This window comes from Solea solea, chromosome 13 (genome assembly GCF_958295425.1).
Source record: "Solea solea chromosome 13, fSolSol10.1, whole genome shotgun sequence".
NCBI classification, from domain to species: Eukaryota; Metazoa; Chordata; class Actinopteri; order Pleuronectiformes; family Soleidae; genus Solea; species Solea solea.
In genome coordinates this window covers 17065982-17080191 of record NC_081146.1, presented here as the reverse complement: position 1 = coordinate 17080191, position 14210 = coordinate 17065982, and the positions used below count along the sequence as shown (strand labels likewise).

Here is a 14210-nt window from a genome sequence, read left to right as displayed (position 1 = left end):
CAGCAGCGCTCTGAGCAGGAGGAAACAGTCTAGAATTTAAATAAGTGTGAAGCAAAAAGTACATTAGCATAATAGCAGTTTTTGTTCTCACAGCGTCGAGCAGGTGCACAGCACATTTGCAAGTGAGCCGGGCATGGAAACCATTCTAAAGTCTGCAAATGATTCACTCAAAATTAAAAAAAATGCATAAATTCTTGAATGAAGATAGAAAAGAAACTCTATAATTGTCGACCAAACCCTGGGAACAGAGAGACTGATAACATGTGGAACACATTGAGAGTTTGGCCAACATGGTAATGACATTAGTCATTTCCCAAGGCACACGTTTGGCTTTTATTGCAGGCACTGAATTCAATCTTGTAGTTTTGAGTAGTTTTTCATTATTATTTTCAACCTTCAAGCTTTCAATATTTGGTAGGGTGTATTTATCCTAATTTTAAAGTTGATTCAAGTGTTTGGCCTTTCAGTTTTCACCTTTTATTATGACATTTTCTCAAGAGAGACCTCACCGCCTGCTAAATCAAGATTACTTTAAAAGACCAATGTTACGAAATGGAGCTTCTGCGGTATTTAGGAGTAGATTGTGCTAGTGGGAGTATTCCTCTGTGGACACGAGCTTTGAATACCTTTTGGGCTGTGTGTCCTGACATGAATGATGTGAGCATGAGGTGCCTGTTGAGTGGAAAGGGTCATGTAGGCAGGATGCACAAGGAGGTATTCCCTGCTGCATTCCTCTGTAAATCCTCCTTATGGTTCCTGCGTATAGCTGTCTTAATTTCACATATGATGTCCATCCATACAGTCCATGTTTCGTGCTCTCCAGACACTGAGTGGAATGGCTTTTAGCATTACCGAGAAATGGAGCCAGTTGTCAGCATTACAGTTGATGAAGCCATGAGTATATATATATATTCAAAGTTACTATATTTAGAGAATGTTGTGCATTGCCGTTATCCCTAAAGCAATAGGGGATGAGAAGTGGAAGCTGCGGTCGTCAGTCATTTTGTATTTGGTGATGGACGTTTAGTTTGAGGCAATCAGATCTGAGTAAATACCCCATCAGTGTGGGTTCTCAGTTTTCAGATTAAATCACCTATTACTATTTATGTCTACTTTATGCTCTCACCTGTACTTTTTCCATAATACCAATCAGCACATCCAGTTAAGCCCATCATATTTGAAGTTAAGACATTGAGTAACCGTCTCATTTTAGCTGGTGTCATATTGGAACCAGTACAATCAGATGACAACAGAATTAAAAAGATCTAGTAACCATTAAAAAAAGATTATATGTGAGATGTTTAATTATCATGCTTCATCCGGTGTAGCGAGGATGAGTCAGCTTTTCTGAGTGTGACTCATTTTCTGTCCAAATGATGAAAATAGCAAGTGTAAATCATGTTGTAGCTCAGAGGATTCAGAAACAGGAGACCTGTTTTCTGACTGAGAGATGTGACATAATGCCACAGAATAAACCTACCAGCACCATCATCAAAGAGAGAGGGGGGGGGGGGGGTCTGCTTGTGTTTGTGATGAGGGGATGTCTCTAAGGGACGAGTGCGGCCAAGTGGCCCACCAGAGCACTTCTATCAGTTTCTAACTGTGACCGTGTGTGATCATCTGGCTCTGGTGGATATTTATAACCTTTCAGCTCCTGCCCTCCCCAACACTTCTGGTCTCCCACTCCCCCCCGGGCCCCTGAGCCCCTCACCCTTGCTTGTTGTCCCTCCTCCCTTTGCCAAGGGAGAGCTGGCTGACAGATCCAAGCAGCAGGCGCAGCCTGTCAAAATTCAACCCAGGGGAGAAACAAGGCAGTCCAGAGCAAACAAACGGGACCCTCTCCCGTCCTCCTCATTCCCCCTCTGTCCAGCTCTCTTCTCCCTCATCCGCGTTTTCCTCCCTCTACCGTCTCTTAAATGAAGATCATACCTGGTAGGTCTACAGAGTGGGGTTGCTGTGCTGTGCTGTGCTGTGATGTGTTTGTCTGTCTGTCGATGTCTAACTGTGTTTGTCTGCCTGGCTCCCGGTCATGTTTTTTTGGCAAACCCACCGTGTGTGTGCTCTTGTCGCGCTCCCAGTTGGGGAGCACACATACTCACACAAACACAACACCGACACGCACGTTCACGTTTAACCAACGGCCACTGCAGCACAGATTGTGTTCCATATTTAACCCAGTCCACAATATGACCGACTTGAGTTATGAGTGCGGCTGGCTGTGTCCTCTATTTTCCTTTATTTGATGGCATGTGGATTGAAGTGGGTGAGGGCATTGGGGGAAATGTCATTTCCCTTTGACCCCCTACCCCCCTAAAGAGGTGTCTTTCCTGTCTGACATCTGGCGACTGTCAACAAGTAGGGGCAACTTGTAAAGAGTGCATTTTATTTAGAAAAGGGGTTGTGTCATGGATAATCAGACCGCTATGAAAGCTGAAAAACTGTGTAATGTCATTGTGTCAAAATAAAAGCAAATTGTGGTTTGCATTACAGTTTTAGTTCTTGTGTCCTCAGCTTAGTAATTTTATTTGATACGATAAAAATGATATTCAATAGAGATTTTAAAGTCCTTACGCTCACTAAAGGCTGAATAAACAAATAAGAAACAGGCTGGACTGGTTATAAGAATATTAATGGCTTTCTCTGCTTTATTGGGCTTGGCTCATTTCTGTTATCCGCTAGGAATTTACTTACTAAGCCCATCCTCACGCCAGATAGCATAAAGTCGCTATTTAAATGAGATGAAATGAGTCCCAACGGGTCATCAGATAAGCAGAACAACACCTGTGGTGGGCGAGACTTGGAAATAGTAGTCAACCAGTGGTAACACCTTTATTTGGATATGTAAGTATTGATAGTATTATTAGGGTTCGAGCACCAAGGTTGCAAGAACCCTATTGAAATGCGAAAGATTCTTATTATTATTATTATCCCTCTAAGTAAATTGCTTTTTTTTGGTCTTGTATTTTGGTATGTTAGAAAAAACTAACAAAGTTACAGTTTGGGCTACAAAGCATTGCAAAAGAGTCCTTATGCCTCTAACTCTAGACAGTATAGTACATACAGTATGTACAGTACAGTCCGGCTTATAACAGTAAGGTCAGAAAACAGCTGAACAATCAGGAAAAGCTGACCAGAATAAGACTTTCAGTAATAGCCGTCGGGTGGGGAAAACAGCAGGAATTCCTGCTCGGGGCGTCCTCTTTTTTTAAAATGTCCCTGCTGCCATGCATGCCCCCGCACACTCATGCTGTCCCACACCTCACCCTCAGAGAGAAGGCCCGCCTGTCGCAGCGGCCCAGAGTCATCCCCTAATCTCCTCTACCTTATGTCTCTCACCGGCAGAACAAATGTCTGCAAGCCCCTCAGCACCAACTCTCCCCACCCTGGTGGTTTTGGGGCACTTAGTCTCTTAGATTATATTTTGGCACTTGCGAAAACACAAGAGGCAAGGTACGTGAGCTGCACTTCAGGTTAGAAAAGCAAAGAGAGTAACACCTACATACAGTCATTAAGCAGTGGGATGTGTCTGCTGCTTATCTTCATCTGCCTGTCGAACAGGAATGTAACCAGCTGGCTTTTCATGTTTAATGTCTGTTTGTCTTGTGGCGTGTGTGTGTGTGTGTGTGTGTGTGTGTGTGTGTGTGCTAACTATACTAAACACTGACCTTTACACTTCATATTACTTTCCCATAGGTTCAAATGTGCCATGTTTACCCTCAGCATTAGTCACGTTCATGTGTAAATGTGGAAGCTGTCAGTTGTGGCCCTTCGTGATAGGTTGAAGAAACCACCTGGCCTTCAGGCGTTGTTCGTGGGAAGGCCTTTGATTTGGCTCCTGCTACAGCGATTGTGCAAAGATATCAACCAGCGCAGACTCCACCCAGCTGAGCATTAATATTTTCCTATTGTTTGAGATGGATAACAACAATGGCTCTGTAAGGTCCCTCCCAAACTTAAAAGATGTTTGTGTAGGTGTGTGTGTGTGTGTGTGTAATGTAGGCATGTGTGTTTTCGCTGGAGGGGTGACCCAGTGTCTCTTCTCATCTTACAACTTTGTAAGATTAATAGTACCACGACACTGACCTAGTACAAATGCCAGGTCTGAGGCAAAGCTTGGCTCTGAACCAGCTGCAGGTCATTTTAAACAAATACAATAGATATGAGTACACGTGCGTGTTCAATGGCAACACTGTGATGACTTCATCCTGGATTTACTCTGAAGAAATAATACATCGGTACGCTACACAAAGAAATCCCTGCAGACCGTGCCCTCTAATACTGCAGATAAACTGTAAGCTGTCTGATCCTGTGATGTTTTGTCATAAACACTGGAGGTTCTTAGTCCCTCACTTTGTGATTTAAGCCTCACACGCTCTACAGCATATTTGCATATATGTGGATGAATTGCCAGGAAATGTGCAAATCTTGGTGATGCTACCGTCTCTGCAGTGCATTCAGGGTTCACTGTAATTGTTATCACGAGTTGAATTTCAACTTTACATAACTTAATCTAATCTAGAACCAGCACTAAGCATGACAAAACATATCCTCATTCATGTGTAAAGATTTCCTCAAGATAATCCTCTAACGAAAGCAAAATCTTGGATACCTCAGATATTTGTAAAGGCAAAAAGATACATCATACATCGAGAGATTACATTTTGTCCCGTATTACTTTTATACAATTGAAATGTTATCCTAAGATTAAAATGTAAGTTTTTTTTAATACACATTAACTTGACAGATATGAATGTCCTGCATGCTCCGATAATTTATTGAAATGCTTCAGACTTAAATGCAGCTGCTGCCCCCGCTTATGTGCTCTTCATGGGGATTTCTGGTCTTAACTGTCCCCCTCGTCCACTGGCGTCATTTCTGCCCGATGACAGCTCACAGTTCGTTCACTTGCTCCTCAACTTGACCTGTCACTTATTGCAAGCACTGAGACCACAGGGATTGTATCTATGTCCGAACACTGTAGGCGTAGATTAAGTGTCATGTGTGCGGCACATGCTGAGGTGGTAACATGGATTTCGACATTCTCTCCAAACCGAACCCAGATCATGAGGAAATGGGGCGTGGCCTGGTCAGACTGTAGATACTATGTAGCAAAGACGTTCATGTTTACTGCTAAATGTTCTTGTCCTCTTTTGTGAGCCACCTGTTTATAGGAATTCTTTTTTTAGGAATAATTGGTCAGTAAAGAATTTTACAACTGTTGTTCTCAGGCACCGTGCTCAAAACAGGTGTCTCTGTTTTACAGGAGCTAAGAATTTGCCGTGTCATTTTTTCCAATGTCTGCTGGGATTGGCCCCACGACCATCATGTGGAGGATAAAGTGGTAGAAAGTGAATGAATAAATGGATTTCTTTTACAATGCTGTTAAAGTTTTGTATAGTATATGAAAAGTGGACAAATTCTTCTGGTATCTGGTAAAACATTTATTGAATAGCCACAAGGGGGCGACTCTGCTGGTTGCAAAAAAGAAGTCAGTTTGTATGGACGTTTGTGGAAGAATGAGCCTACTTACTGATTTGTGATGTCATAAAATATTTTCCAGAGAAAATTATGGTCTTAATCACTCCGGTTTAATGGTCTTCACTAGAACATGATGTAAATTTAGTAAATTATGATCCCATTTAGAGGAACATACATTGAAGGCAAAGCACATATGTGTGGACACCAGTGTGATGGACAGCTTGTATCATCCGATAGGTGCCTGGTTGCAACATGGTTCATATTCATGACCGGTTACCACTTGTGTTGATGCAAACTCTCTGTGGAGATTTTTGTTGGCCTGTGTGGGCTACTGTGGTTTGGTTCTGACTGTGGCTTTGGCCAGGTTTGTGGAAAGCCAGTGTTCTTCCTGGAAACAGCCACAATCAGAATTCCACTCCAGAGCTTCCCCTTACTGTACACCATTATATGTGTGTGTGTGTGTGTATTTGTTTCCATTAGCCTAAATTGCCAGTGCCACTGCTAAACCAGTAGGCATGAGTCATAACATAAACAGTGTACTTCTGTCTCAGAGGCTCAGAGAAACCCATCAAGGCTTTTGGACCCAGTTCTGCTGTTACAATAGCACGTAACAAAAATCCACATGGAACACACGTAGGCTTTTCCGTTCGAGCTGAAGTTAATGTACATTCATGTCCCCCTGGGATGTAAAATATCCATCCATTTTCTTCTCAGCACTCCATATGTTCCATATAGTCCATATAGTAAACAGTGACATCAGCAGTTTACCTCAAGTTGCCAGTGTCGGCATCAGTTTATGACTAAGGCCTTTGTATGCAGCTCATGTAAAATTAAAAACATATGGCTATAAGGTTTACATGTCACTCCTTATTTCTCATTTTTCTTGTCACTGTTTATTTGGGTTGAGCTTCTTTCCTTAGAGGTAATGGAGAAAGAAATATGCTTCGCTACGACAGTAATAGAGCTGGAGGAAGTAGCCGTTGGCTCAGTAAAAACACTGGAAACATAGAAGCAGTCTGGCCCCACTGAAAGAACATTTGTTACATGTGGATGGAGTTTAAGATAACTGGATTGATCAATATCTACTGCATGCATGTGTTAGGTTATCTGTTGCTATAAAGTGCTTTTTCTATCCACCGACTTTTCATATGAGTCTGAAAAAAACATTTAAAAAATAATAATTATTCTATTCTAACTTTTACAATTATGTGAATTTGTTACTGGTTTATTTTGGATCTTCAGGAGCGTAGATAAAGGCAACTGGATTTTGTTGAAGACATTTCACGAGTAAGGCCTCTTCATTTCTGGGGTCGTCAACAAAAATGTCATTGGATAAAAATCAGATGTATGAAAAAAATGCGACTCTGTGAGTGTTTACGGCCACGTGAGACATCAGAGAGCTTCCTATGTCAGGGGTCAGGGTGCTGTAAAACGAGATCACGGCAGATATAGGTCACTTTCCCTTTTAAATGTGACCTGAAGGAACAGCTCAGCTGTGCCCCCTCTTAAATCATTGTGCCCTGAAGTTGACAGGTGACGGTAGGTGTGGGTGGGTTGGCAGCTGAAATGTACTCCTTCCTTTGAACAGACATGAAACCATTCATCTCTGACCTCTAAAATTAATGCGAAAACTAGTATCTGTGTCTGTCACACCTGCCTTCTTAATAATAATACACTTCCTCAGAACACAAGTCATCGGTGCGATGACATGTGTTCAAGTAAGGAGAATGGAATGAATGAGTGTGTGAATTTGTAAATCCAAAAACTGTGCGTTATCAGCAAAGTGGATCTAGTAACATGGTAGTGCCATAAATGAATGAAAGAACAAAGACTGTGATGAATGATGATATGCAAATGAAGTGGGATTACTGGTTTTTTAACCTTGTTTTTCGTCCATAAATGGAGGGGCAGGGAAAACTGTCCGGCTTTCAGCTTCCAAAAAGTGGCTCGTGTTTCTTTTTTCAAGTCTCCTTATACCAGCTGACACCGTGTGTCCGGAGCTCAGGGCCACCAGTGGATCTTATAGTGCACATCCGAACATGTCATGGCTTCATTGCGGAAATACAAGACAGGGAATTATCTGCATGGAATGAGGTCTTATGAAGAAAGGTTGAAAAATCTGCACAGTAAGATGTGTTGTGCAGGTGAGTGGACGTCGCTGACATGTGGAGTGGGTGGAGACAAGTCTGTGGTGATGAATTTTAGATTGAGCATTGACTTTCTTTCTTTCTTGTTCAGATGTTTTGGAACATTTTGAAATGTAAAGAACTGAGTAGCTATTTGCCTCCAGCTCCTGCTGCAGCAATGAAATCTACAGTAAAATAAGTCATTAAATATCTCACGCAATGCATATGTTACGACCATCCTCAACTACCTTGACACACCTGCATTATGATAAAAGGAAGCGCTGCATTGGAAGTGTGCCTGAAGCTACTACCGTGTCAAATCAAATAAAAGCACTAGATTTACTAGAGGTCACAATTGATAGATGATTGTTTTTGGGTCACTGTAAAAAAAAAGTAAAATCTTATAATGTTGTTCTACTGAATTAAATGGGTAAATGTAGTAGATAATAATAACAATAATAATAATTAATTCTATGTATCTATACTACCACAATGATAGTGTGAGGCTTTATATTAGGAATGTGTCTGGGAATCAATGCCTCACATATAATCATCTGCTGAGTTTACAACGTCTCAAATGTAATTCATCGCGGCAACCTGTAATTTCTTTTTTTGTTTCATAATTGTACTACAAAAGCGTCTTCAGCTTGCCTTTGCAACTAACTACTGAAAAAAACACATTTAATAACATAATAATATGTTAGCACAGAACCTCTTATGAAATAAGTGGATTAACATCTTACGTGTCTATATAATATATAATATGACGATTAAACTTACTACTTAATACAAACTGACTACATTTTCTCTCTCTGAAGAAGATATTCCATATGCAAAGATTTTCTTTAGTGACTATAGTATTAAATATCTTTCCTAAATTTTAATATGTCATGAGGATGTTTTTATCTCCCCAGTTAAATCCCTTTATTAGAACATTTCAAAAGATCACTTTCACTGTCTTGTTTTAAGAGTCTGGTTTTCTTTTTGTAGCACAGTGCCTCAGTTGCAAAATCCACATGGCATGCAGTCAGGCATGATTGTATTCTTTCCCCATCTAGTGGCCAAGCTGTGTAATTGCTTTGCCTTCAGTTAAAGTTAAAGTGACAGTGGAGTGAAGTGGGTGGAGGATGATGCTTTCCTTTCTACGTCATGTCATTCAGTCTGTGGAGAATCCTTCTTCTTTGTGTCTAAAAATACGTCTGTGAGTAAGAGTCAGCCACAGCTACCACTGAAGCACATGGTGTTGTCTTTTTTTATACTCGTTGTCATAGAAACATCCCTCATGTTCCCCTTTTTTTCCACATTTTCATGGCTGTTTGGAAACTGCCAAGGCTCAGATATGGAAATACCACATGCAATAGTAACTGATTGATAGATCACCAGGGAAACGGGGAAATCTATTCTGTACACACTGTGATTCAGAATGAGTCATAAAGATGACTTTTTTATATTTAAACTTCTCTGAATTAAAGAAAACGTTTGGATCGTTGCTAGGAAAAAACTTAAAGGCATAGTACAACGATAGGGATAGGATAAAATTGAACTGATGAAATGTTGCAAATATTGCATTTTAACTGGTAGTTACAGCCTTCATTTTAAATAATTGTCAGCTATTTTCCTTTTTTTCTGCTTTTCTCTGGTCGTTTTGCAGATTCTTGTAGCCTAAATTTATATACTTGTATAATGATATATTTCATAGTGTAAACACAGTTTTCAATCTCTCTAATTACTTATTAACAAAAATAATAATTTGAGTATAGATGGGCTTTTTCCTTATTTGTTTTAGTACACATCCAAAAAGAGATGAATAACACTGGGCAAGCAGTAGTAAACAGCAGAGCAATGAGCAATGAAGAAAAAGAAAAGTGAGTTGAATTCACTGTGAAATGGAATAAACTATAGACAGGGAAAAGTTGCTGGTTGTAACCAAAGACTTAGTCTTGGCAGAGTTAGATTTATAGCTTTGAAACAGCCATTTTCCATATGATAATTAAAAACCCTGATCCAATCACAGTCCTGTTCTTGACCTACACTTTATATTTAGAAAACCACTGAGAAAAACAACTTCAAGAAAACATCCTAATAACTTTGCCTTTTTAATTACACACTCACTTTACAGTGTTTCTCTGCACTGCACTCTTTTTTGAGTCCTCTTACTTGTTTCCCTGCTCTCGCCTGCAGAGGGAGCCACATTCTCTTTTAAATATCCGCCGCTGTGTCAATTCAACTTCCTCATTTATTTCAACACACCAGCGTGTCACATTAGACATCAGTAAATTAAACATGAACAATCCTCAGATGTGGGATTTTCCACAGACACTCTTGCCACTCAGCACTGAGCTTTATTTAAAAGTCAGCTGCCGTGGCTCGTTGAGTCGGAGTTAAATTGGGTTTTCAGCTTCATCGTCAGATCTAATTTTGACGTCTACAGCTACAGTGGACTGTGGGGCTGCAGATCGGTGCGGTCTGAAACTGTGCAGTGCATCACGGCAAAGCAATGAAAAGCATCCCTGTGATTAGACATTTAGCCTCCTGTGTGTCGTTGTTTTGATTTTTCATTTCTCATACATATATTTTAAACTGATTTTTTGATGTATTTAAGTTTTATGATTATTATGTTTTTATAATTTGACATTCAATGATTAGCTATATTTATTTGTCAATTTTTAAACCCACTAAACTAAATGAATTAATAATAATGTGAATTTTTGTGTTTGACATAAAGTTTGATTTAGACTTTTGATCATATTAATAGATTGATAAGTTGTGCTCAACTGACTTAGTCTTCTAAGCACAACAGAAATGCAATCCTGTCTGTGCTATGATTCACCTACCTTGCCTTGCCTCTCCTTATTCTTCTCCTCCTCCTGTCTCCTCTTCCTCCTCCTCCTCCTCTTCATTGAGGTGTTAATCTTGGGTGTGTTTAGAACTGCTCCGAGTTTTTATCAGCATTCCTTTGCCTTTGAGCTGGGATGGCCAGTTATTGCAGTAAACCCCATTGATTGAGGAAAAACCAGGCGGTGGAGATAAAAAGGAGTGGAAAAAGAGGAAATAGAGGAGAGGAAACCTAATCTGGACGAGAAAAGCTTTTTTCATCGACAGTATGGTTTGAACCCTCCGTGCGGTTGAACACATTAAAAACCATGCTCACACATTGTTAGAATTCCATTAATTTCTGATTAGTTTGCATTCGTTTGGAGTCGCATTAATCCAAATTTGTAGCCCTAAACAACTAAAGGTGTCATTATCCATCATATACAATTATGCAATTATGATGTCCTGTGTCAGCTTATGTAACTATATGTTTGTTTAGTATTCACAGATTGATTGTAAAGGACAGAGTCCACATTACAGTAATTGCTTAAGGTTTTTACGACCGTTAAATATCCTGTAAATTCTCGGCCTGCAATCCTGTCGATGAAAATCATCGACCTCAGCTTTAACAGACAAAACCGCCATTCTCTCTCTCTCTCTCTCTCTCTCACTCTCTCTTTCTCTCTCTCTCTCTCTCTCTCTCTCTCTCTCTCTCTCTCTCTCTCTCTCTCTGAATATGGTCTTCGGAAACCACTTACACAAGCTCTCTCATTATGTCAGTGGACATATTTGTGTGTGATAATTACTCCAAATCATTTTCATAATGATGCAATTTACTGTTTGGCAACACAGCTAAGAGGAGCCTGCGGCCACAGCACGCTAATGCCATTGCAGGACTGTATTTACACTCGGCATTAGTTAAAGCTGAATGCTAACACGCTCATAATGATAACACAAACACTTGCACTTTCAGCAGGGATGATCTTTGATCTCGACATTAGCAGTTTCTAATCAGTACGAAACATCTGATCATCAATCTGATTCATCTTAATATGATTAGATGAAAGTTTGTTTACATAAAGTCTAACACAGTTCACTTTGTACTTTGTTGTAACAAAGTATCATGACAGTTTGGACATAGCTAAGAAAAATGCCTCATTTAAACTGACCTCCTGAATTTAAAAAAAAGATGGCACTGTTGGATGTTCCAAACCACCTTCATACTAACTTTCTCTGAAATTTCTTGTGGTGTCTCAATTGACATGCTTCCACTCACTATAAAGACCAGGATGGTGCACTCGAAATGTTACACAGCAGAATGTGTTTTTACATTTGCGGCTGACGAAGGACCTTTCATCCGTGCAGTAGCTGGCATCGTTTCCACAATGAACAACACACAGGCCAAGCATAAGAGAGGAAATGTATGTTACATCCAGAGCATTGTCATCGGAATCCATGCACTATGTGAACTCAGTCGGCGTTCTCTCTGCTTTTAGATGCAGCAAAAGTGTCTGCTTTGCTTGATAATGCGGCGAATCATCCCTGTCATCATAAACAACCGCTCAAACCTCAAGCTTATCATTGAGAAAGAAAATACTCCCTCCACACACACTCTCTCTGCTCATATAAAAAGCCCTAGCGCTCCATCTGGTTTTGATGAAGCCAGATGAGTGAGAAAAGTAATAAGCATGTTGAGACCTTAATGATATGCCTCCTTTTTGGAGGAAAGATCTGATGACTAAGATGTTCCACACGTTCTTGCATCCTATGGCTGATTCCCTGCTAGTGTTTCCTGTGAGGGTGAGAGATGCAGCTCAAATACCATGGGTGTTGTTGGTGGCACATCACCGAATTCTCAGTTACCATCTCAACTTGCCATCTCAGATAGCACCCATGTCTACTATATATTTGTATATATATATATATATATGTGTGTATATGTATAACAACTATATATTTATATATGTGTGTATATGTATATATGTATATATATATGCTCCACATTATCAAACTTTCTCATTCATTGAAGCCAAACATCATATTATAGTTAGTTTAAGCCTATTAAAGTATAAAAGAATGAATATTATGTATGACACCTTTTCCTTTTTTAATTGCCTTCCCTCATACCACTCCCTAATTCCTTTGCTTGCCGAGACACTGTGTGGAACTACAAAGGTGTGTCTCTAAACTTGCTAACGTGGCCCAAATGAGTCAACATGCGCACACACACACACACTAGAGCACATTTACACTGACGCATTAAGTACCTGCATGTTCATACTGGTGGAAGTGTACTCTGGAAGAAAAAGTGCTTTTAGATGCCTGATAAACTGGTGTCAGTCAGGGTGGGGAAAGTGGCAAACCCCGAGCCACCTCCGGGCTGGAGTGGCATGACTGAATGTGGGAATGACACAACCTCCTGCCCTCAGGCTTAGCAGCCAGGATATATTAGTGGTATGTGGGACCATTATGGAGAAACATGAAAATAAACCTTTGATAAACTGTTATTAAAATACAGGCTGTCAGACTAGAATGTGCGGAGTGACACAAAGCAATAAGTCAATTTTAAGCCATCCTTCTTTCATAGAAGAAGAGGAGCACAGACATGCACTCACTTATGTCACTACTTTGTCACTGTGGTGCCTTATTTATAAGCCACAGCAAACTTTCCACTTATGTTGCTTACTGACGCTCATTAAGTTACATCAGAGCATTTTTATTTAAAATGACACCACATATCCAGGCGTAAAAGGGAACTTGGCTTGTGCCCGAAAGGTTGCCGGTCAGGTCAAGCACTCACCCATAGGGGGGCACATCCGGTGTACTTCCTTGCGCCAGTCCCAAGCCAGGATAAATGGGAGGGTTGAATCAGGAGCATCCAAATCAGATAGATACTTCATACAAATTCAAGCAGTATCCCCAAACTTACAATAAATTAAAAGGCATGCAATAAATACTAATAAAAAAACACAGTAAAAAGTTAAAAAATCTGGTGCAAAGCAGAGTGTCATGTAATGTGAATGGTGTGCAGTATAGTACACTTCAGAAAGGATCAGTGATTATACATGCGGATCATCTGCTGTGGGGAAGCCTAGAAAGAGAGAAGTCAAACGAAAGAAAGAGGATTTATATTTAAAGGTAATTACCAGTTGTTGTCAGTGCCACTGGTATTGATGCATATGTCAAAAGGGTGCATAAAACGGTATCAGCAAAAAAAAATGTGGTTCATCCTTTATTTTCTGGATTAAATAACACAAAGCAGAACAGGCTGAGAAAAAAAGGTAAATGTGTCTGTAAGAAGGGTTTGATCTTAAGTCAAAACACCATCGAGAGCTTAAGAGACAAGACCTTACAGAACTCAACAGTGTGGCTTTGTGGTTTTCAATGTGCAACATTGAATTTTTTTTCATTATGGCTGAATGATTTATTAAAATTGTCCTTCTCTTATGTATGGTGTGCACTCAAACATGAATTTCAAGCTGTGGTATTTCTCAGAAAAATCAGTGATGGTCTGGGTGTGGCCAAATGATCTACTGTAGAACTGCCCTTCCCAAAACTATCTTATCCCACTATCTCTTTTATTTTTTTCTTAATGAGAAATGCTTTAGGAATGCCGTGAACAAGTGATGATTAACAATGAGACGTGTATGTACCTGTGTGTGAATATGTACAGCCTTTTACCTTTTTAGGCCATTGTAGGCTAGTCTTATGCAACGTCTGGGTGTGCATTGTAAATTATTCATTACACGCTATTTGATACATAATGAAGTACAATCAGCACTAACTTTTATG

The 14210-nt window shown here is 40.0% G+C and overlaps 1 protein-coding gene across 23 annotated transcripts in view; it reads left to right on the top strand.

The window, feature by feature from the left end:
• The window catches only part of plecb (plectin b), a 108976-nt gene that overhangs the window by 57931 nt on the left and 36835 nt on the right, over window positions 1–14210 (top strand). For 2 of the 23 annotated variants that reach the window (XM_058647145.1, XM_058647142.1), the window contains exon 1: window positions 1787–1932. The exons of the other annotated variants lie outside the window; for them this stretch is intronic. In XM_058647145.1, coding sequence (XP_058503128.1) covers window positions 1917–1932 — 16 coding nt within the window. In that variant the 5' untranslated portion in view covers window positions 1787–1916. Of the gene's footprint in view, window positions 1–1786; window positions 1933–14210 lie in introns of those variants that run through there. 23 annotated transcript variants of the gene reach the window in all.